The sequence below is a fragment of the Drosophila ananassae genome, chromosome XR (assembly GCF_017639315.1).
Source record: "Drosophila ananassae strain 14024-0371.13 chromosome XR, ASM1763931v2, whole genome shotgun sequence".
Lineage (NCBI taxonomy): Eukaryota > Metazoa > Arthropoda > Insecta > Diptera > Drosophilidae > Drosophila > Drosophila ananassae.
In genome coordinates this window covers 19,767,862-19,793,097 of record NC_057932.1, presented here as the reverse complement: position 1 = coordinate 19,793,097, position 25,236 = coordinate 19,767,862, and the positions used below count along the sequence as shown (strand labels likewise).

The following is a 25,236-nucleotide window of genomic DNA, read 5'->3' as shown; positions in this document are numbered from 1 at the left end:
AAGGAATTTGAAGATTTTAAGATATGATACCCGGTACTTTCCCATAATCTTAGCTCTCTCTTGGGAGAAAAACTAAAATAAAATATAAAATCTATTAAAAACTATATCTATAAATATATAGAACTAAAAAATATAAGAACCGTATATAAAATACTAAATAATACTTTATATTCCCCACTTTGAAAGGCAAAAGCTTCACCCTGACCATCGTCATCTCAACGAATCCCATTCAAATAGCCACCTACACGAAGGCCATCAAGGTGACTGTGGACGGACCCCGGGAGCCCAGGTCAAAGGTCAGGCACCAGGGCTTCCATCCATTCGCCTTCGGGCCGCAGCGCTTTGGACCAGATCCCCTGATGGCAGGACTGCCCTTCAAGTTGCCAGGTAAGCCTTCAATTTTCTTCAAAAAAATATTAAAAAAATAAAAACACTCTCCCAGAACGGTTCTTTTGACTTTCCTGTCGATTTTAAGAGGATAACCATCCGAGTTATCCGATTTTGAGGGCTCAGCGACATAGAGAAGGACTAACTGGCAGGCCATGCCCTCGAGGGCATCTCTCCCCCGACATATCAATGTCACAGGCATCAGGGGGTTAAGCCTAATGATGGGACAAGGTGGTCTGGGGCGGGGCACCCCGGACCAGGTGAGCTTAGTGCCAGTTTATTTTGGCCGCGGGCCGTGCGCGAAATTAGCTGTAAATAAATATATTTACCAGCCCCTGGCCCCTGGCCCCTGAGCCTCGTCCTTCGAAGGATTAAATGAACCGAAGCCCGAAAATTCCAATGCCCGCGGCGCCAAAAAAAAAAAGGTCAGTTTGGGGGGAGTGAGGGTTAAGAGCGGATCTGGATTGGCTAATGGGTTAATTAGAGATAGCTGCCGACTTAACCGGATAGGTTGGCGATAAAAACAAATAATCCCCATTACGGGAGGAGCTACTTTGTCTCGGCCTCTAATGAGATGGCCTGCTCTTTTGTGGATTTTCAGGCCAAGTCGCATAACTTGATATTTTTGCAATTGAAAGCGATAGTGAGGTGGGGTAATGGATAATTTTTGTTAGGTTTTCATTTCTTTTTTAATAAACATGTTCTAATGCTGAGGTTTTTGAAAGGTTCGCCAACCGCAGGGGTATTGGGTTAAAGGTTAAAAAGAAGGAGGCTCTTTGGGCTAAGAATAATTTTATTAATTAGCCGACATATTAATAGGTACTAATTGCTATTTTGGATATATATATTTGAAACATATTTTTCTTAAAATATACATTTATTTTTCGATTTAATTTCGACTGCCAGATTCCAGGGCTACTTTAAAATAAGTTTAAAAGAAGCGCATATCGCAACCCTACCAAAAATCGATAACTGCAACATACATCGCTTGTTATCGAGACTAGTAGGCCCTGATGGAGGCCATTTTGGGCCAAAAACTGTATAAAAGGCAGCCTTCCTTCCATTCCAAGTCATTAGTCAACTGACCACCAAACAATTGACTTTTCACTCCTTTTTATTTTTATTTAAATATTTTTTGTAAATTATAAATATTGTTTGCAACGTTGGGCTCTTCTTTCCTCATTTTATTTATATTTTTATTAAATACTTTAGTCTTTGAAAGGAGATGGCCAGCAAATCTAGGCTGGTCTCTTATTTTCTTTTAATTGTATTTCATTTTTTATTTTTTAACCTTGGTCGTAATTTCAGGTAGTTTCACGTAGCAAAGAGTGCTTCTTTTCTTATATTTTTAAATTTAATTTATTTAATATATTTTTAATAAAAGCCTTGGGCTCTTGAGCTCTGACTTGGCTGATCCCGGGATCTGTACTTTTCTGTTACTTTTCTGTTTATATTTTTATTATTTTTATTAATTTTATTATTGGGCCCTACTTGCTGGAAGCTCCTGGCTGGTCTCTGATTTTCTTTTAATATTAAAAAAATAAACTTTATAGAAAGATTCGAAGACGGACAAGTGATGTCTGATTATCTGAAATACAAAATCGATCGAGAAAAGCCCCTTAATGACGCCCAGAACTGGGAACAAGTGTTTTCGTAAGCCTTTGTTGGCAAAGCCACGACCCAAAAAAAGGCGAAACGAATCCAATTGAAGGGAAATTGGAGTGAAAAACAGAAATGAGGAGAACCACCCGGAAGGCATCATAAATTTCATAGCGAAATTGTTAAATTTTAATAAAATCAAAGCGTATCAAACGCGATTTGTTCACCAGACGACGACTACGACTGCGGAGACTGTTTCTTGCTCTCCCTTTTTTTGTTTTATTTTTTAGGCGTAACAATCGTCCTTGGCAGTCGTTATCCTTGTTCGCAGCCTGGTTATATCGCGTGTTTATTGTTGCAACAGACGCGCGGGGCTCTTTAAAATAATTTAAGGCCTTATAGCCTTTGGGAGGGTTGGGTTTTTGGTTTGGTTTTAGGATTTGCGACGATTTGCAGGGTTCACAGTCTACAGGACGAAGGGCGAAGGACTCTCTGTTCAACCACCGATGCGCGATGCGCATTTTCAGGACTTCTTCTTGGCAAGCCTGACTCGCGCAACTGACTCGTTAAAGGATTAAAATCATTTTAATGGATTTTTCAAGCTGTTGTTTTGTTGTATAATTGTCGCCAGTGTTGTGCGCCGTGTGCTTGCCACTGTTTTCATAAATAGGGCACACGAACCAGGGTGGCACTGACAGCAGCCCATCCATCCCCTCTGCCTCCTGCCTCCTGCCTCGTCCTTTTCGTCCTGCGCCCAACTCATTTGTCATTATCCTTATGCTAATGGCTTGAGGTGTTAATGAAGAACATTTCGCCCAACACGTAGGCTTCAAGAAGGTTCTCGAAACTAAATTATTTATCTGGTAGTCTGGTAGTCTTAGTTTTTATTTAAGATTTTATTTTCGAATTTCTAGCTTATTTAATTTAGTTATGATTCCATTAATTGGAACTATTCCTCTTCACAGCCCTTTTTTGTTTACTAATTTTTAACCCTTTATTTGTTCAATTATTGCTGTCTTGTTTTCATTGAAATATTGATGAATTGATTAAGGACCAAAGGGTCAGAATGGGAAAGGGTCAGAGTCCGAGTCAGGTTCAGGTTCAGGGTTGCTGGAAGACTTCATTTAATTTTAAAATAATGATTTCATTTAATTTTGAATCCTTTTTTATTGATTTTTGTTCTTTTTTTGTAGCTTAAAAGGTCATATTTTATTGTCAGACATTTTTTATAATTTGTTTTTAAATGTTTATGAATAAAAGTTTAATATATATCATCCCTTGCCGTAAAGATTTTATCAAAACATATATATTTTTTAGTCCTTTTAACTTATAGTTCCTATTTAGACTAAAAATCTATTCAAAAGTTACTTAGTTACTAAAAATATTTTATAAAGTATAATAGCAACTATTTTTTAATAAATTACAACCAAAAAACTATCCAAGAACCTTAACAAAAAAACTAAAATACTTAAACTTAAAGTTTTCCTTTTTTTTTATGTATGGCAAGGACTTGAGTATTATTTTCTGTTGCAAGGCCCGAGGATGTGCCAGGACCTCTCGCCCAGCGCCGGCAAAGTGACAGAGCAGCAACTGAAAAAGTCTCAAAATTACATTAAAAACTAAAAGGACTTTGTGTGCGAGAGTGTGTGTGAGTCAGTGTGTGTGTGTGTGTTGGCTGCGAGTAGTTTTTTGCCGAAACGAAAAATGTAGTTGACTCCTTTTTGGCGAAAAGGACGAGACGAGACGAGACGAGTCGACGAGGAAGGACGACGGGGGCATGGCATCTGCGTGTCAGAGAAAGTTTGCCAAATGATTAAAAGGACTCGGCAAATATGTGCGATAGTAGTTGAGTAGTTAAGAGTCCTTTTCGCCCCGAGACGCTGTAACGAAATAAATATAAAATGGCGTTGTAAGCAGAAGCACATTAGTGACACACACACGTATCCTTTTTGGTCCTCAACCCAATGTGTGTAAGTGTGTGTGTGTGTGTGTGGAAAAGTGGAAAATTTGTAGCTTCCGCAGCGGATATCCTGTTTCACACACGTCTTGCCTCCCGTCTCCCGTCTCCCATCTCCCGACCCCCTCGCTCCTTATTTTTTGGCTGTGTATGTGCGTGTGTGTGTGCGAGTGGGAGTGTGTCTATGTGTGGGTGTGTGTTAGTAAAAAAGTTTCGCGTTGCGTTTTTAGTGAAAATTATATTAAAATTTTACGCCTGATGTAATTTGTGTCATAAAAAGCCAGCGACGTGCTAATGTTTTAAATGAATTTTCTGCTCGAATTAATTTTTGTCCCTCACACACACACACACACACACACCTACCCCCTCCCCCTCTCCTCACACCTTACTTGGCCCACGAATCTTTGCAGTTTCTTTATATTTTTTTTTCTAACTCATTTTTTTTTTGGTTTGGGGAGTAATTTTTTCCCCTATTTTGGGATTATTTATTTAAAACCCCTTTTTTGTTGGACCGACCGGCCGTCAAAGGCAAAGATCAAAGTGTGCTGGCTCCACACCCTTAAGCACACAAAGGCACATACGCACATGTCTGAGCAGTTGCTTATCCTTGTTATCCTGGTTATCCTGCGATGCCAAGGGGGCGTCCCAGCACTCCCCCCTCCCTAAATTGTTATTCCTAAAGTGTTAAAGAAGCTTAAATACATTAGTGAGTGTTGTTTAAATAATTTTAAATAATTTAAAAGGATTTAAAGAGTTAACTTTTTTAAAAGACAACTATTTAAACTCTAAAATTAAAAGCAAACTAAAATAGATTTTATTTCAAGAAGGAATAGTTTAAAAAAAGGGACCCTTAACCTTTTAAAACGTTAACCCTCTTAAAAAAAAGATAAAAATCTCACAAAAAAAAATCAAACCACTTAAAAATAATAATCAGAAGCCATAGATAGAGTCATTAACCCCTGACTCTGGCATCTATATTAGCACTGACTTTGACCCGAACAGCAGCACCCTCTTTGATCTATTAAGTTGCTGCTGGCCCCCCTTCGGCATTCCCTGGCTCTGTTGCTCTGTTTTCGGGGTGGCTTTAAAGGGTTAACTGCAACAGCAGCAGCCTTTAAACAAGTTAATAAACTGAGAGCCCTGCCTAAAAAAATAAATAGGAAAAAAGGCGAAGGGCGAAGAATGAGATGATATAGTACGTATAATCAAACATGCAGACAGACGCACAAAATTTGCACAGTCACGGGCCATGGGCCATGGGCCATGGGCGTGGGTGGAAGGGGGCTCTGGGCCCTAAGGCCAGGCCAGGGAAAACAGCCTACGGCTCAATTCGCCAGACAAGAGCTAAGCACACACAAAATATATACATATTCGTAGATATTTTAAAGTCATTGTCCTTGTGGGTCCAAAAATGAGCTCGACCCTCTTCGCTTCTCCAGTTTTCCTTTTTTTTTTTTTTTTTGGCTCCCCCCAAGGACATATTACAGCATTGATTCAATTTCATGTCAATTTACGTGTCAATGCGACACTAATACGCCAGGGGTCGTGGCCTCTGTTCAGGAACGGAAGGTGGAAATGGGAAAAATGTGTGGGTGCACAGAGAAAATTAGGGTCATTTTGGCAAGGGGGGTTTCTATTAAAATATAATATTTATTGTACAGATTGGAAAAGGAACTAGAGCCTAACATATTTTCGATAATTAAAAGTAATTAAAATGTTTATTATTTTTTAAACCAAACTCGAACTCTAAGCTTCATCTTAGAGCCTAAAAGTAGGCCATGATCTTAACATTTATTTAATATAATTTCTCACAAGTTTTCTCTCACTGCATAAACGGTGTATATTTAAAATTATTTACAACTTTTTGGCAAAAATATGTTTGTCAAAAAAAAAAAATACAGGGGTTCGACTCCCTGCTCGTAATATTCTTCTCTTTTTTTTTTTTTTTGGTAATAACTTGCGGCCTGTTTGCGCCTTGGCCTTGGATGGCATGTGTGCGTGAGAGTGTGCCTGGGTGTGCCCGGACAAGGGGGCATATCCTGCGTATCCTTGCAAGTGTGAGATTGGCATTCCAAGGCAGCTGACAGAAGGCGTCCTGCCCCCTTTGTATCTCACTTATTGAACGCGTGTGTTGACAACACTTGTGTTTCGGTGAATTTGTGCGTATTGTGCGTGCGAGGGTGGGCTGGTGGGGTGGTGGACTGGTGGAATGGTTGGTTAGGTCCTGTTGCCAGGATCCCTGACAGGAGGCAACAAAATAGCAACAAATTTGCCAAAACAATTTGCAAATCTACAACAAATTCATGTAAATACTGATATGACAGACACTCGACACAAAAAACACACTGGCTTAGGGCGGAGGTTGTGCGTGGCGGTGTCGAGGGGTGGCATTTAAAAGTGAGCCAGCAGGGCGGGGGCGGGGGTAAGGCGGAGGTGGTTGTGCGGCAGGACCTCTCACCTGTGGCGAATGCCGTCGATAAGCGATTGGCAACAGCTGCCTGAACCAAAAACAAAAAAAAAAAGACCAGCTGGGAGGTCTTTATTAACTTGCTACCGTTCTCGAACGAAGCGTAGAAAATGTTTCACTTTTCACCTTTTTTTTTCTTAATACAACCCTGCTCCCCATTGCCCAGGGTTGCCTAGGTTCTTTTGGGGTGGGGGTGGAGCTGTTAACTCCGGCATCTCTTTATTGATAACTTATTGTATCACATTGTGCGACATTTTTTAATACTAATATGCATATTTGATTCGTTTCTCGCCGGGGGAACTATTTTTATATTAAGTTTTAAGAAAGAGCTCTTTTTTTGTAGAAAGTTATTTAGAAGTTAGATTTGAGATTTCAAAGAAAGTGTAAGTTAGCAGTTTTACTTTAAATAATATAAATACATTTATTTTAAACAGACTTTCTTAGTTATGGAGCTTAGGATTTAATAATAGTACTCAAAATGGTAAATATTACTAGGTGACAAATCTTATACCAATTATAAGTAATTGAACTTGAAAAACATTTAAAATATTACTACTCTTTATCTTTCTCTTAAATTTATCCTTTTTATATTATTTTACTTTGATATTTTGGACATTTTTTGGGGCATAATTAAAAAATTACTGTAAAGCTTAGAAGAAAATGTTTATTACTAGTATTATTATATTTATTTAATGTTAGTAGAGTTATTCAATAAATATTTCTTAAATTATTTTGCAACAAACAATTATTTGTACAAAAAAAATATTAAAAACTGTTCCCCAGACAGTCTAGTATTTTTTTGAGAGGGCTATTAAAAAAACGGATTTAAAAAATCTTATAAAGGTAATAATTAAAAAGGTGGTGATGTTATTGAGTTTATGATTATATAAATGAACGATTTTTTTTAAATAAGATGCAAGTTTCTTAAATCTTAGACGAAGGCTTCTTTTCAAACATTCCTTCCATAGACATGTGTTCCATTTCTTTTTTATTCCACATAAAAAAATACTTATTTATAAATATTATAAGATTAAAAAAAAAAAAGAAAACAAAAACCACAAACTTGTAATAGATAAGAGAGAAAAACAAAAAGCCAGCGGCATTTGTGAATTTTGCGAAAGTTCCGCGCTGAAAAGTAGGCAACGGCAAGCAGCAACAGAATGTCGGGTGCGCCTTCTGCCATCTTCTGCCGACGCTGGTGCCTTCGTGTGCGTGTGTGCGTGTGTGCGCCTGTTCGTGTGAGTGGGTGTTGCTACTGTTGCTGCTGCTGCCTTTGCTTTGCTTTGCTTTACCGTTATTATCCTGCGCAGGCGTTGTGCTCTCGGAGCTTCGAGTGAAAACTCAACACCGCTTTCGAGTGACTTTTCGAGTGACGAGACCATATACTTGAACGATTTCCCCTGATTCGTCGGCTGGATAAGCGAGGGGTGGTGCGGGGTTGGCCCAGCATACAGGACACAGCACAGTAGCCAGCCACCACCACTCGCACTCCCATTTCCACTCCCCCGGCCCCTGCCCTTCACTCACCGCCCACCCTCATCCCCCTCATTTTGTGGTGAGTTAGAATACCGACTTGGTCTCATTTTTTTGTTTTTTTTTTGGTTTTTTGTTTTTTTTGTTTTTCTTTTCCAAGGAAACGTCTTGTGGCAAGAAATTGTTGCGCACCGTTGAGTTGTTGTTGTGCTTTTGCTTTTTGCTTTTTTGTTGTTTTGTTTTTTTGTTTTTGCTTTCGTATTTCTTTGCTGCTTTTCGGACGCGCCTTTCGTTTTCATTGCGTGCGGTTCGGCGAGGATGGTGGGGGCGAGAAGGGGGCGGCCGCTTTTCCGCTTTTCCAGGCAACTTGGCGAAATGCCGTCGGTGGCATAGAAATTTTAGCGCATTTGCCGACGGCCTGTCGCTGCCGCTTTAGCGGAAGGTCTTCGACGAAATTCCGTGGGAGTATTTTCTTCTATTTTCTAACAAGGATTTTATTCCTTGGACTTTTAAAGTGATTTTATAGTTTAATATAAAATATTTTTAAGAATTTGTTTAGTGTTTTTTATTGTTTATATATTTTTTAATAATACTAGATAAAATAAAGTTAAAGAAACCTAAACATTCTGTTTTGTTTACAATTAGATTTATTCTTAACATTATTGGTATATATTTTTTTTGGTTTTTAATAAGATTTTTGAGTAAATTTTAAAATATATGTATTAAAATTATTAAATATAAAATAATATAAACCAAGAGAAGCCAAGTCAAAATTTCTTATTCACTTTGGTTGGTTTATTATTTTCTTATAAATATCCTTCTGTTAGCAACTTTTTATATAATATTCTCAGTATTTTTTACATAAATTAAAAAATATAAAATTAAATAACTAAATAGCTACATTAAGTATAGTAAGTTGCGTGCTTTCCAAACAAAATAGTTTAATTCCTTCTGCAAATAATTCTATATTCTAGAATGTATTTATTATTTTACTAAATTTATTTATTTAACCATAAAATATTTAATTATAAATATTAAATTTCAAAAATAAACAATAAATTTTTCCGCTGGCTACTGGGCCCCGAAATGTATGCTATGATTTTTTTTGCCCAAGAGATGCCGCAGAGGCGGCAACAAGCATACGCCCCGTATGGCGCCCTCCTCTTGCTTCTTTAGGGCGTCCCCCCTCTCCGGCCTCCCACCCCAGCCAGCCAACCAGAATCTCCCCACATTGCGGTACCCAAAAAAAAAAGAAAAAGTGCAAAAAAAAGAAAAAAAGAAAGTAGAAGAAAAGAAAGCGGAGAAAGCCAAAGCGTAGGACGTTGGACTCATGAAAGCTTTTTGCGGCGCACCAATGGCACCGCGTTATGCTCCTGCACACACACACACACACTCACACTCACACTCACACACACACACACACATATGGAGTCAGTCATGTACTTGGGAAAATCCTAGGGAAACTGTAGGAGGCAACTTTCGAGGATGTCCCAAAAGGGAATGCACACACACAGAGGCACATTTACACACACACATACATGCTACACCATCGACGAATACCGTTACGAGAAGAAGAAGCTCAAAGCAAAAAAAAATAAAAAACAAAAAGAAAGCAAAGAAGAAAAATAAAGGAAAACGCAAAGGAATGGCAAACCCAAAACTGACACCAAAAGCGGCTAACCCTTTATCGCACATAGGGTTTCCTTACAGGACCGCATATTTAGGTTTCAGTTATGGGGTCTCACTCTACCCCATACCTCCGGGTTGCGGACGCCTTCTCTTTCTTCCACACCCCCCCACCACCCCATTGGCCATCTCTTTCCTTTCGCCTTCTCGCTCTATCACTGGACACACCAACACTAAGACATATGTACATAGTTTTGGGTTACCCAAAATCGACGTGATGTTATATTATATGGAAACACAATTTGCTCAATGGTCTGCTGCCTCGGCTGGCGTCTCTGCCTCAGTTGGCGTCGCTGTCGCAGCCGCAGTCGACGCACATAGCTCTGCCAACTTTAAGTAGCACTCGACATCGTGGGCGGTACCCCGATTTCTATATGTATCTTTCTAGAAGGCGTTAGGGATTGGGGAAGGGGGTTGTATCTAGAAGATGGAGTCAACAAGGGGCAAGGGGTGGGGCTAAGAAAGACAAAAGGGAGGGGGGGAGGGGGGAGGGGTGATGGGTAGTAGTGCCCCCTCCGATCGGTGTAGTTTTGCGGGCAGTAACTGCTGCCATTTTGTGTGACACAAAACTAAGACCCGAACTATAAAACAGCGCCCCAGCTGCCAGGATAACAAACAGGATAAAAAAAAAGGATACTCCCGAATAAATAACTGAGCCAGCCCAGACATGAGCCCAACAATGCCAAGACTTTACAAATTTCATTTAAAATAATAAACTTAAATGATAAAGTTGAATGGAATTTAAAGTAACTTTTTTTCGCAAATAGTTTGGAGATAATGGCTGATGGGGATTTTAAATAGAAGAGTATATAAGCTGCTTAAAACATAATTAAAATATATCAGGAAGTTTTAAGAGATCTATAGAGGTCTATTATATAATGATAATATAATATATACAATATAATAGACCTAGAATAGAATATCATAATTTAATAGATAAAAATAGGAAAATTAATGCCCCAAGATCCTTTCTTATGAGAAACACCTATAAACTAGAACCATCTTATGTCTCACTTGAAAATTATCTCTTAATTATTCAAAAAAGTGTCTTTATAAAAAACTGACAGCTAATGCTAAAGTTTAAATATAAATCTTATAAAAAATATATTTTTTTTTTAATAGTTTAGACGTTTTGAAGACGACTTTCTTGAAATCAGTTCCTTTTGAGGAGTCTCTTTCAAGCCTCTTACTTCACAATTATATTTAATCTAGCTTATTTTTAACAAAAGCTAACTAGAAATATGTTATATAATATTGTTGTTTACTTTTTTTTCATTAAATTACATTTTGTACTTAAAAAAATCGCCAAACAATAAAGAAATTTGAACAAACAGACCCTAGACCCACTATAACCCTCCAATAATACTCTCCTTTGTTAAGACCCTAAGAAAATCCTATTCAGTGCAAAAACCCCTAAAAAAGAGCTCAAATTTCAATAAAGAAAATCTTAAAGCGAGAAGCCACTTCATTATCCTGCAGGATTCTCAATCCTGTTTCGAGTGCTTCGCATAATTAATGCGAAACTCGAGCCATTTCTAAAGGCTCTTCTTCGGCAGACAATGGCCCCTCGAGGAAACTTGCCTTCTCAATGACATCCCTATTGCAGTTTATATATAGTAGTGCATACTATATTCCCCCCCTCATGGTACCCTCCTTTATTTATTGCAATGTATCCCCCCCCCCCCCCCCTTATTCCAGAGAATTGTTCTTTCTTCTGGCTTTGTTTTGACGGTTGAGGAAAAGTTTTCATCAAAAAAAGATGCCAGACGGGGAGCTTCTAAGATGATGCCTGACAACTTGTGACTTTTGCTTGTTTGACCCACTTTTCCACGTGTATTGTGCCGATATCCCATCGACTATATATATATATATATACGCTATATATAGCATGGCCATATAAGAGTCGCTGAGGGGGGGATGATACTCAAATGAAAATGGAAATTGTCAGTCGGCCATGCCAATCAAGTAATGCATTTCATGGAAAATTCACAGCACTTGCCAGGAGGTCTTGAGACCAAAATGATGTCTCCAGGAGAAGTAAAGGGCGAGGGGTGGGGGTGGGGGGGGATGTCAGTGGGACAGTGGCATTCCAAAAGAGCGGGGGCGGGGGCGGGGGCGGGGGCGCTGGGGCATCCCGGAGGCTTGGTTCCTTTGGTTGGTTCGTTGGTGTCACATTTTCGGTAAAATTTTGGTTTGCAAACTTTGGCAAAACTTGGCCAAGTATTTAGCCTCAAGTGTGCCGGAGCGAGACGGAAACAGGCCAGTCAGCCATCTACTTGAAAGAGACAGCTAGCTGCCATATGTGCTTCAAGTGTGAAAGAGATGGGAGGCGAGGCGAGGTGGCAGTGGCAGTGGGAGCGAGGAGGCGAGCGATAACATGTGAGTGTATTGCGGTCGGTATTGGAGAATTCTCTCGGTCTCAGTGTCTCGGCTAGAGAGTCTTGGCGTTTTCTTAAGCAGCCACTGTTGGCCATTTCTCCTTGGCTCGAAGGGCACTGCAAAAAAATGGGAGTAGGTTGCTTCAATTTAATATAAAATTTGTTTCTAGTTTTTAATATTAAGGACTTTTACATTCTTCTTTTTATTTTAATTTAATAAGTAAAAATAAAGAATAATAGTTAGAAGAAAATACATATATAAATATATTATAATTTATTCTACTAAGAATAATAATTATTTGTATTCCTTAACCTAAAACTAGCCGAGTCCACTTGGCGTATACTTGATATATTTTGGTTTCCGTGTCTATGCCTCTGTCTTGGCCTCTGTCTTGGTTATCCTGGCCGCAGTCGGCGTCTCGTCCTGGCGTCTACGTCGGCAATCGAAGGAGCCAGAATTTGGAGCCAGAAAGGAGCAGGACTCTAGGAGGCCGAGTGCAGTGGCAGCGGCAGCGGCAGTGGCATGATGCGATGCGATGCCCGCAACTGTGGGCTGCCACTTGATGGCGGACTTGGCCACACCGAACTTGGCCCAAAGCGAGCGAGCGCCAGACAGAGACACAGCGAGTGTGTGAGAGCGAGAGCAAGAGCGGGGGGTCAGGTGGGGATAATTTTAATGAATTTATTTAGAAGTTTGTCTTGGGGCAGGTGGCTGCTGTTCTTATTGGACACACAGCCACATACAAAGGATACAATCTCCCCCTCTCAAGGACCTTTATATAAGCAGCAATGGCTGCCGTTCTAAGTGTCTGAGAGTCCTGAGGAGGGAAGGCGAGGCCATGGCGAGGTACATCCTGGCCAATGTTGTTGTTTTCCCGGCAACCAAAATGTGCGGCAGCATTTTTGGTCTTGCACAGTGGGCTATATGTGGTCAAGACGAGGCTTTGTCTTGGCCCGCTTGGCCTGTTTCGTTGCCACTCGCTCGCTCTCTTTCTCTCGCCTTTTTTTCGGCTTTTGTTTCTCGGTTTTTTGGCCAGCCAGATTTTCGGGTTATTGGTCTTGGCATTGCACTTTGGCCAAAGGGGTTTATGAACTGTCTGGCCGGCCAGCTGCCTCACGGGAGTTCTCTTCAAATAAACTGACATTATAGCAGGTGCTTGTTGGGAAATATTAAAGAAATATTAAACATTTAAGGGTTCCTTACTTTCTTATTTTAGTTGATTTTTTAAACTTGAAAACTAGTGTTGAGAAACTTACTTTCAGTAGGCGTTGATTAAAACTTATGGTAGTGTTGCAAAAGTTATATTGACTCTCGAACTAGTGTTGCAAAATGATCTTGGAAATAATTGGTATATAAGGAGGCTCTGTTCCAGCCATAGTCAGTTGCTGCCCGCCTCCAGCGCAGTTAACAACTCACTTCTTTCCTTATTTTCATTATTTTTTATTCAATTTAAATATTTCACCTGGCTTTTGGAGAGTTACGTTATTTTGGTCCAGGATCTTATTATACTATTTAATACTACTTATTATTAAATCCAATTAATGGTTTGAAGGAAAATAAAATATTCTGGGTACTGATTTTCTTATTTAATTGGCTTTTATTTTTTATTTAATGAAAATATTTTATTATCGAAATATTCGTAGTTCTTTTCTTATTTTGGTCCCTCATTTCATTTGTTATTAATTTATTTGTTTCGATATGCAGTGGCCTCTCCAGCTACGCATATAGTCTTGGTGGTACTCCTTTTCTTATATTTTTTTCCATATTTTAATTCTTAAATAAATTATTTCTAAATGCAGTGGATTCTCCAGCTACGCATATAGTCTTTGTGGTACTCCTTTTCTTATATTTTTTTCCATATTTTAAATGTTAAATAAATATTTTATAAATGCAGTGGCCTCTCCAGCTACGCATATAGTCTTCGTGGTACTTATTTTCTTATATTTTTTTCCATATTTAAATTCTTAAATAAATTATTTGTAAATGCAGTGGCCTCTCCAGCTACGCATATAGTCTTTGTGGTACTCCTTTTCTTATATATTTTTTTAATATTTTAATTCTTAAATAAATTATTTCCAAAAGCGGTGGGCTCTACTTACGACGCACATACTGCTCTAGTTTGGGTTAATTTTAAACTTTTCACTAGTTCTTAATTATTTTTTAATATTTTACTTTTTAATTTAATGTTTAATTGAGGCTGAACTCTTCTAGATCCTCAATAGTGTATCCTGGGTCCTGATTTTCTGATTTTTTTATTTTTCCTTATTTGATTCATAATTTATTTCGACAGTGCCTAGCTTTGACTTGCTTGCACTTCTTTCTGTGATTTTCTGTTTAATTGTTTTTCTTATTTTTATTTTCCAATAATTTTATTTTAATAATAAAGAAGTGCCGAAAAGGTCCAGTTTTTAAATATTCCTTTTACTAAAAGCCGGTCCTATCTTGAATATATTTTAGGATTCGCCCATCACCTGGTGGGGATGCACAGTCACCTGCATGCCCCCGATTGGCGCGCCCACATGGCCTTGGGTGGCCGGCCGGCAGGATTTCCCGCAGGACCTTTCTTCGGGCACCATGCAGCGGCCGCGGCGGCGGCTTTCCCTACGGCCAGCGGCCTCCGTGGACTAAGTGGTTGGTTTTCCCACATCCCCAACTATTGTTTCAAGGATACTTATACTACTATTATCCTTTTGCAGCAGCAGATAATCAGCAGCAGCAACAACAGCAGCAGCAACAGCAGCAACTGGCCCACAGCACCACGAGCCCCGAAGGATCTCCCACCACCACCACAACCACCAGCGGCCACACCCAGCTGAGCGCTTTCGTCCAGCCGCCCATTGGATGCTCCTCGCCGGTCCTGGCTCCTCTGACCAGTCTGCAGGACAACGAAAACGACAACAACAACAACACAAACAACAACAGCAACATCGATGCAGGATTCGAGAGCGATAGCATTTCGGTGACAGGATCACCGCGCAAGTCCCTGGGCTCGCCGCTGACCCACGACGAGGAGGAAACGGATTCGATATCCCGCGAAGAGAACACGAATCATAACAATGGGATGGCCGGGTCCTTGGGTGAGAGCTCGCCAGGATCGGGAGGAGCCTTCACAGCCCTCATCCAAAGGAGCAAGAATCCGACGGACTTGTTTGGCGGCTTTGCCGGGGCAGGGAGCGGCAACCATTTCCCGCCCGCGCACAGCTTCAACCCCGCCCTGGCCGCCCAGCTCTTCCTGCAGAGCCCCCTGCTCCCCCAGTCCAGCCAGTGGCTGTACAGCCAGCTCTACGGCAGCTACAGTGATCTCCCCTGGCTGAGGAACGCCGCCGCTGCCGCAGCAGCCTCCAATCTCAACCCGAACACCACTCCCACGCCCGAGGGGGTGCCGCCCTCGAGTCAGGACCACGACGGGGTGAACCTCATCAAGCGCTGTGTGACCTTGATAACCCACAACCCCCCCGACGCCGAGAACGCCAACCCGAACGCCTCGCCCCCCGTCAGCTCCAGCCGGCGGTCGCCGTCGCCCGTGGAAACCATCGATCTGGACGACGTTAGCACCACCTCGAGGTCGGCCAGTGGGGCGTCCAGCGGCGAGGCTGGCGGCGGCGCCAGTGGAGGACTAGCAGGCGGCGTGGGTGGAGCAGCGGCAGCAGCAGCAGTGTCCGGAGGAGGACCCATCCGGAACAGGACTCCCAAGCCATCGGCGGATGTTTGGCGACCATACTAGCGGCTGGCGGCCGCCTTGCTCGGGGCGGGGGCGGGAGTGGGAGTGGGAGTAGGGGCGTGGCCTGACCCAGGGCTTGGGTGTGGGAGTGGGAGTGGCTATACCACACCCCAAGAACAACAACAACAACAGCATTAGCAGCAGTAGGTGTTGGGAATAAATAGTCGCCATATCGCAGCTGGCCAAGATTGCTTCACAAGTGGGTGTGTATTTTGTTTTGATTTTATTATTTTTTTATCACGATTAACCAAAATAAAAATAGCTAGCTTTTAACTAGCTAACTCTGTAATAACTAACTCGGAATACTAACTCTAGTTAGTTATAATTCAGCCAATAGTCCTTTGATTTTGAAGTGTTATATCTTTCGGAGCTTGGCGATTCAAGCACTATTATTTCCAAAATAGTCTAATAAAAATGGATCACTTTTTTTGAAAATTTTTGTAAGGGGTAACATCATGAAAATTAACGAAAATTGGATCAAAATTTGTGTTGCTAGATTTTAATGCCGAAAGATAGTGATTGAAGAGCCAATCACAGAAAGATATGACATTGATGGATCGGACAAATATTAGCCGAGCTATGCTTTTTAAAAAATGGCATTTTATCAAAAATTTTCAAAATCTTTCAAAAACTGAAAAATTTAAAATTTTTGTAAGCCTTTAGGCCAATATTTTAGATAATTCTTAACCGATTTTGAAATGAAATACCATAAATGAATCGAGATAAAAATCCCATGAAATCTGCTCAAAAGAAAATTCAACGTAAAAAGTGTGACCATTTTTTCTTTCTTTTGAGATTTGAAAAAAAATGTGGCTTCACTTCTTTTGGGATAATAAGCTTCTCTTTTAAAAACCAACCAAAGAAAAGTTTTAGGTTTAAATTAATAAAAGATGATATCCAACGCAATTCCATTAAAAACTTTCCCAAAGAATGAGTTAAAGTTTAAATAAAGGAAACTTATGATCCTTAAATTTCTTACCGATTATTTTAAATAAAAACGTGCAATATTTGTTAATAAAATAATACTTGTTAAAAATCCATCAAGATAGTACCTTTAGAAACTCCCACTCTTAAGGCCAACTTGTGAAGCAATCTTTGGAATATGTAATTTTTGTGTGTTTGTATTTTTTTTTTTGTTTTTTTGGTAAACCCTAACGTAAGCGGCTCACATATCGAATTTAAATCAATTAGCAAGGCCCTAAGAATCTTATAAGTAAATAGTTCGAGGCAGGGGCCCCTCACACACATATAGAAGGATATATGCAAATCGAAGTATAGATATATAGACACCAGATCTGTGGGGCATCTGGAGGGGCATACTTGCCCCTCCTAGGAAACCAAAATAAAAATCCAACAAGAATTACATTTAGATGTTTAAGAAATAAGAAAACGAATAACTTTTTTTTTTGCAACATAAAATGGAATACAACTAATGACGAAGCATATTTTAAAATTTATTGAAAATAAATTTAAGAAGAATACACCGAAAGTCAGATGATTTGTATATAAAGGTACTTTCAAGTAGTGTGAAAACCCTAAAAAAAAATAAAACCAAAAATTCGTTAATAAAAATTTCAAATTAAAAATTCAACTTCTTGACTATTAATATTTTAGACTATTATTTTTTTTTTTTTTGTTAATCAATTTTGTGTTGATGTAGATCAGGAATTTTTGTTCAACTTTTCTTAAACTTTTTTTTCCAAAGAGGGAAAAATGGAAAAGCCGCAGAAAATAAATGGGGGCGTGAGGGCTATGGCGGGGATTTGGATAATCAGCGCCGCCAAGAAAAGCTTTTAAGAAAATTAATTCGCCACCCCCTTGCCTCGGAAAAATAAAGGGGTTAACAAAATCTGAAAAAAAAAAATAAGAGCAGAGCTGGGAAAGGAAAGAGGAGAATTAAATTTATTACCGAGTCTGAAGTCTTTTTGGCGCAAACAGGGAAATCTCCGAGCAGCCGAATAAAAAGTTTAAATAAATGGTCAAACTTGAAAGCGGAAAAAAGTGGCAAAAAGTGGGAAAAACTGGAAAAAGTGGCAAAAGGGTCGCCAAAAGTCCAAAAGGGGCCAAAAGACTTTCAACTTGTGATGTGTCCCGCGACGGGCCTGGAGCTTATTTAAGACCTGTTCCCAGCGAATAATGAATGAGTTTTCCGTCTCATATTAAATGAGATCTGGCTTCCGTCCAAGACCGAAGATATCTCTCTTTCGGATATTCCTATATCATTTTTGTTCCTCTTGTTTTTATTTGAGTGCCTAATGAAGCATAGAAACAATTAGCGAATGGCTTCTAAGACAGCGCAGAAGTGAAATATACGGGGATTATCCTTTACCGAACCCAAGGGCTTACTGTAATCGTTTGTCTTTAGCAGGGGATTAATTACTCCCGCACTTGTTCTTATTCTAAGGGAAAGTTTTTTCCCTCAACTCTTTTTTTCTTTAGCCACTTAGGAGGCAATGAAAAATGTTAATCTTCAAGGCTCTTAATCATGTGATTAAAATTAAGGAAATATAATAGAATACTTAGAGTTCTAAGATTTTAAAATATTTATTTCTTGTCCCCGAAAGGTGTCTGATGTGATTTCCTTCGGCCTGGGACAAATGGAGAGCATTTGTCAACTTCTCCGCCATCCCAGCCATATGTGACAGCCCAACCCCAGCCCCAATCCCGGACAACCCTTTTTCGGCACACGAGTGCGGGGCAGGGTTAAGGAAAGGGTCTAAGGGCTCTATAGTGTGCCTCGAAAATCAGAAACAAATGACACAAAATTAACTCTGCCTTATGAGTTGGAACTGACAAATCGTCAGGAGCAACCTGAACCTGAACCTGATCCTTAAAAGGATGCAAATTAACATACAACACACTTTTGGCCTTAAAATAAAAACATATAGGGAAAAAGACAGAAAAGAAATTAAAAATGAATAACCTGTAACGAAGGTTATCCTTGGTTATCCTTCGGGGGTTGCTTTTTGTCATCAACCTGGTCTCCTGTGTCGCCTTTTTTCGAGGACTGTCCTGGCTGGCCAATGGCCCTTAATGTCTCAGCTGCCTTTTGATTTTCTTTGTCTGCTTGGATGGCTATGGATTTGAGGATATGTAAGGATGTATAATCATTAATTTTAACTGCTCTTGGGACAGTTTTCTGTTGGTATTTATATTCTGTAAAAAATCTTTAACTTTCTCTCTGGAATATAGAATTTTAAAGTAATAAAATTCTAAAAAAATCATCACTTTTTAAACCTTTTCTTTAGATTTTCCTTTTATTTTCCATTGTATTTTTTTTCCTTCCTCAAAAATGTCAAAAATCAGACTTAAAATTCTGGCACTGCCTTCCAATTTGGTCTGTCATAAAGTGGACTTGGGGGAGGGTGGGCCAAGGATCCTGTCTGAAGACGTTGTCCTGGCTACCCTGGATGCCTTCTGCCTCAAATAATGACTGGCATTTGATGGCGACGAATCCGGAGGAGGTGACTCGAGCCGAATTCCTGTCCAGTAGTGTGAGCGGGCAATCTTAAGAAATGGCAACGACACAACCTAATAAACAGTTGCCCAGGACGACCAGCGGTTGACATTGGCCAGCTTTTTAAATTTTTACACTAGGAAAAAATAATTATTCAAGCCTTACCTGTAACACCTTAGACCTTCAGGTCTTAGATCTTTTCGTTCTTTTAATTATTTATTTTTCTATTAATATTCTAAAAATATTTTTCTGAAAATATTCTATAAAATATTTTCAAGATAAAAAATCCTACATCGTATTAGTACTTATTTTTCTTAAAATTTCTCTCAGTTTCCTAATTTGTGGCAGCTTGTTGGCAACAAAGGACGAAAAGGACTTCATATCGTGTGTTTTGAGGTTGAACAGGTTCGAAATTAAAGCAGCTGTCCTGGCTGAAGCTTCCACCCAAGCGTTAAATAGAAAATTTTATGTCCTGGCAACACACTCCTCACCCACACACACACAACTGCCCACCCGAAACGAGAGATAGACTCTAATGCAAGAAAAGAGACGGCCATAGGACATATACATACATACATAAATGTCCTTTTGTGCATCTTTGAGTCGCGTTTTCATTTCAATAAGTGGGCTTTCAATTAACATGTTTCCAACCCTCGAGCCATTTGACTTTGAATGTCATTATCAAGCGCCAAAAACTTAAGGCACGAAGGCGGAATCTACCGTTTGTTGCTAATTATGCCATCATTAGGGAGGACACACATCCCAATGCGTGTGTGCAATAAATTTAAGTGTCGCCTCACCAACAAGAACAACCAACGGGAATTGGGAATGGCGCCCCCAACTTCCCCTTATTCCGGTCGGCATCATGTGACTTCAGTTTATTGCAAATTGTTGCTCAGGACATGGCATGGGAATGGGCCAGGGAATGGGCATGGGCCTGTTTATTATGACGCCTGTGACAGGCGGCAAACAAACACACGCCAAAGCATTATTACACAGGGCGAAAAAAAGGGTTAAATAAATGGTTATCCTCACTATCAATTGCTCATATATCATTGGCATTTATTACTAATATTTATAATTGCATACAATTATTTATATTCATATTTGAATAGTGTTTTTTGTAAGTGCAGTCGCACATTAAAATGTCTCGTGCATATCAGAGGCATCTCCTTTCGGCAATTCCCATCAAATCACTTGCAGTGCTAATTGCAATGCTTATTATTAATAAATTGCTTGATTGTTGCAGTCGTCGCATTCCACCGATTGCACCGATTGTGGAGCTGGAAGGCCGACAGGAATGGGAACAGCAACGGTAGCGACATTTTAAGCTTGGAATGCGTTCATGAAGTGCGACAACAATCGGGGATAATCGGAACTTATATCGGATGGAGTTTGACGTTATGAAATGTAAGGACTACCCCAGTTTCCCTCAAAATAACCCTCTCATTTCCCAACCTTCTTTGGGCATAACTACGATACTCATGATACTTGCTATGAAGCAATTCCGATAGTGCAGTTACAGAAAGTAGCTATAGAGGACTTTGAAAGTGATTTTAATAACACTGAAGTCTGTGTTGTGAAAGGTCATTATCTCTCGTTGCATTGAGCCAAACCAGTGTTGCAAAATTCAATTAAATGGTGATAGGCCCTGGAGGTGGTATATAAGGAGGTTCTGTTCCAGCCAGAATCAGTTGCTGCCCTTCACAGAAGCAGTTAGCATCTCACTTCTTTCCTTCTTATATTTTTAATTCATTTTAGTTTTTTACCTGGATTTTATTTAAATACTATTTTGTATTTAATTCAAAATGGGCTGAAGGAAAATAAAACATTCTGGGTACTGATTTTCTTATTTAATTGGCTTTTATTTTTTATTTAATGAAAATATTTTATTATCGAAATATTCGTAGTTCTTTTCTTATTTTGGTCCCTCATTTCATTTGTTATTAATTTATTTGTTTCGATATGCAGTGGCCTCTCCAGCTACGCATATAGTCTTTGTGGTACTCCTTTTCTTATATTTTTTTCTACATTTTAATTGTTAAATAAACTTTTTCTAAATGCAGTGGCCTCTCCAGCTACGCATATAGTCTTTGTGGTACTCCTTTTCTTATATTTTGTTCCATATTTAAATTCTTAAATAAATTATTTCTAAATGCAGTGGCCTCTCCAGCTACGCATATAGTCTTTGTGGTACTCCTTTTCTTATATTTTTTTCTATATTTTAATTGTTAAATAAATTATTTCTAAATGCAGTGGCCTCTCCAGCTACGCATATAGTCTTTGTGGTACTCCTTTTCTTATATTTTTTTCTATATTTTAATTGTTAAATAAACTATTTCTAAATGCAGTGGCCTCTCCAGCTACGCATATAGTCTTGGTGGTACTCCTTTTCTTATATTTTTTTCTCTATTTTAATTGTTAAATAAAGTATTTCTAAATGCAGTGGCCTCTCCAGCTACGCATATAGTCTTTGTGGTACTCCTTTTCTTATATATTTTTCTATATTTTAATTGTTAAATAAATTATTTCTAAATGCAGTGGCCTCTCCAGCTACGCATATAGTCTTGGTGGTACTCCTTTTCTTATATTTTTTTCCATATTTTAATTGTTAAATAAACTATTTCTAAATGCAGTGGCCTCTCCAGCTACGCATATAGTCTTTGTGGTACTCCTTTTCTTCTATTTTTTTCTATATTTTAATTGTTAAATAAATTATTTCTAAATGCAGTGGCCTCTCCAGCTACGCATATAGTCTTGGTGGTACTCCTTTTCTTATATTTTTTTCCATATTTAAATTCTTAAATAAATTATTTCCAAATGCAGTGGCCTCTCCAGCTACGCATATAGTCTTTGTGGTACTTCTTTTCTTATATTTTTTTCTATATTTTAATTGTTAAATAAATTATTTCTAAATGCAGTGGCCTCTCCAGCTACGCATATAGTCTTGGTCGTACTCCTTTTCTTATATATTTTTCCATATTTTAATTCTTAAATAAATTATTTCCAAATGCAGTGGCCTCTCCAGCTACGCATATAGTCTTTGTGGTACTCCTTTTCTTATATTTTTTCCCATATTTTAATTGTTAAATAAAGCCTTGGTAGTACTCATTTTCTTATATTTTTTTTGTTTTATTTCTGCGCATTTCTGCGCATATACTGTTCTAGCCGGGGTCTTTCTTGTATTTGGAGTTTGTTGTGGGGTTCTTTTGTGATCATTTGTTACTTTAATTTTTAATTGAACCAAACTTATTTTCTTATTTATTTTACCTATATTTAAATTTTTCATTTTTCATTAATTTCAAATTGGAGCCGCATTCTAAAATATTTCTGAAAAGCTTACAAATACGTGGAGGCCTGACGATCACAAGAGCTGCAGCAACATTATTGCAGCAACATTTGTTGCAGCAACATGTTTTCCAACACTAGATTCGTACGTTTCGCAACACACAAGCTTTTCGTTTTGCAACACTGTGTATCTGTCTCTTTCAGAACCACGCCAAGAAAAGCTGCAAAAACGACGATTTCGACTTTTCCAAGGCAACCAGAGAAAGGATTCTCAGCCTGGAGCAGAGCGAATGCAAGGGGAACTGGTGCCGACGACGGGGCGAGGTCCAATACATATCTCTCTTGCAACTATCGCGAGCTACCACATGATCTTGCAGCCGGCATGGAGGCTTGGGAATGACCACGACAACAAGTTAACGATAAGTTCATTAAAAACAACTAGCACATTATCCGTAAGATAGTTTTTCCCTTTGCAGCTTCCAATCACTTTATGTGCGACGGCGCCTCAAGCTCCTAGACATTGTCCAGGAGTATAAACGATCCAGAGTGCAGGCCGGCCACATTTTGACAGCGCCGGGTACGCACCAAGTGAGTACGCGTTGCAAATCTGAAGCTTTCCATATCTGAATGTGGAACGGCACATTTTAACGGTCCAGTTGACAAAGTCGAAGATGCAAGCATTGCCAGGATCAAGCCGCTTATTATGAACCTGAAGGGAAGCCTGGAGCCGACAGTCAACTATATTCGTGGTCTTGCTGCTGTCGGACCGGCATGGAACTGCGGCGGCTGCAGACGAGAGTGCTGCGGCTAATAACAATGTAGAAACCGCGACGACGATGCCAGAAAATAACTATGTAGGTGAGTGTTGTGGCAAAAGTGTTTATTTACACATAATGTTCAGCTTGAGCTAATCTTGTAATGTTGTATTTCTAGGGCCGACAATGTCAACAACACAAGTTCATCACGGAATGTTTCACTGTTGCCTGTCATTGGAGGGAATGCTTTGAATGGAAGGAAATTTATCTGAAATTCTTGGGACTACTGCTTTGAGACGGAGAAGACTGGAAGCTTCAACAAACAAACAGAGTTGAGTGCCGACGATTCTGCTGGCCTAGGGTCCGGAGAAGATCTATCTGGACATCTACGAAGACAAGCTAAGCTTTCCGCTGAATATTATCCTGCTACGCTTGATGATCTGATGCTGAAGCTACCACCATTGCAGTCAGAAAGAGGTGTTCTCAATCTCGGGTGAGTAAATATCTTTAACAGGAGAAAATCATGTTGCCTTAGGTAATATGGCTTCTACTTCCCAGGTGAACGAGATACAGCAGATTCCGGTACGCCAATTAATGTGAATCAACGCTCTATCGCCTTACGTTGATGGCCCAACCCAAAGAGGCTCCTCAGCTGTCGTCCTTCCCATCAGAAAGCCATCGGGACCTATGTCGCTTGATGCCCATAAAACACTATTCCCTGAACCGCATTTTTTCCTGAATTGAATCGACATATTCTGTAAACTCCCAATAAAGAATTTTTGTGAGGGTTTTATTCAAGGGGGGGACAAAGATTTCCTTATCGCATCCGCTTCTAGCGTTTGATGGCTCGAAGACCTCGGACGAAATCTGTTCGTGTGAAATCTTAATGATTTCTGATATTTTTGAAGCATTTATGAACCGATCTGGCAACGCCGCTCATTCTTCAATGTGGTCTATGGCCCCTAGAAACTCCGTTCCTGGCCCGATCTGGCGACGCTGTGCATTTTTGGAATCAGGACTCGAATGTCCTTCGAACTGCATCTTTAGTTTTTCGAAATCGAACAACTCATTTTCGACCCGATTTTTGAAAAAATGGAAAGGGGTTACATCACGTTTTTTCTCGATTTTCGCGAAAAATTTTTTTGTCCAATTCCGGCGATCTTTGGTTGCATTTCGACTAATTTTGGGGCGCTGATTCTGAAAATGTAGGGCATTGCCAGATCGGATGAGAAATGGCCGAGATATGAGCATTTGAAAAACGTGTACTTTCTATAGCTCATATCTCGGCCATTTCTCAACCAATCTGGCAACGCTGTGCATTTCTGGAATCAGGACTCGAATGTCCTTCGAACTGCATCTTTAGTTTTTCGAAATCGAACAACTCATTTTCGACCCGATTTTTGAAAAAATGGAAAGGGGTTACATCACGTTTTTTCTCGATTTTCGCGAAAAATTTTTTTGTCCAATTCCGGCGATCTTTGGTTGCATTTCGACTAATTTTGGGGCGCTGATTCTGAAAATGTAGGGCATTGCCAGATCGGATGAGAAATGGCCGAGATATGAGCATTTGAAAAACGTGTACTTTCTATAGCTCATATCTCGGCCATTTCTCAACCAATCTGGCAACGCTGTGCATTTCTGGAATCAGGACTCGAATGTCCTTCGAACTGCATCTTTAGTTTTTCGAAATCGAACAACTCATTTTCGACCCGATTTTTGAAAAAATGGAAAGGGGTTACATCACGTTTTTTCTCGATTTTCGCGAAAAATTTTTTTGTCCAATTCCGGCGATCTTTGGTTGCATTTCGACTAATTTTGGGGCGCTGATTCTGAAAATGTAGGGCATTGCCAGATCGGATGAGAAATGGCCGAGATATGAGCATTTGAAAAACGTGTACTTTCTATAGCTCATATCTCGGCCATTTCTCATCCGATCTGGCAATGCCCTACATTTTCAGAATCAGCGCCCCAAAATTAGTCGAAATGCAACCAAAGATCGCCGGAATTGGACAAAAAAATTTTTCGCGAAAATCGAGAAAAAACGTGATGTAACCCCTTTCCATTTTT

At 39.6% G+C, this 25,236-nt stretch overlaps 1 protein-coding gene and 1 long non-coding RNA gene across 4 annotated transcripts in view; both read left to right on the top strand.

Moving 5' to 3' along the window:
* Window positions 1-17,210, top strand: part of LOC6498768 — a 33,656-nt gene extending 16,446 nt beyond the window's left edge. Inside the window, exons 3-5 of the mRNA XM_044717351.1 lie at window positions 187-387; window positions 14,406-14,579; window positions 14,645-17,210. Of these exons, the coding sequence (XP_044573286.1) occupies window positions 187-387; window positions 14,406-14,579; window positions 14,645-15,672 (1,403 nt within the window). The 3' untranslated portion in view covers window positions 15,673-17,210. The remainder of the gene's footprint in view (window positions 1-186; window positions 388-14,405; window positions 14,580-14,644) is intronic.
* Window positions 17,211-22,471: 5,261 nt separating this feature from the next.
* LOC116655125 lies at window positions 22,472-23,967 on the top strand. 3 transcript variants are annotated; one of them, XR_006507699.1, is made up of 4 exons: window positions 22,472-22,826; window positions 22,876-23,272; window positions 23,348-23,662; window positions 23,728-23,967. It is a non-coding gene; the product is annotated as an uncharacterized LOC116655125 (long non-coding RNA). The 3 variants fall into 3 exon arrangements; XR_006507700.1 differs by having other exon boundaries at window positions 22,477-23,002; window positions 23,071-23,272; XR_004310281.2 differs by having other exon boundaries at window positions 22,485-23,272.
* The last annotated feature ends 1,269 nt before the right edge of the window (window positions 23,968-25,236 follow it).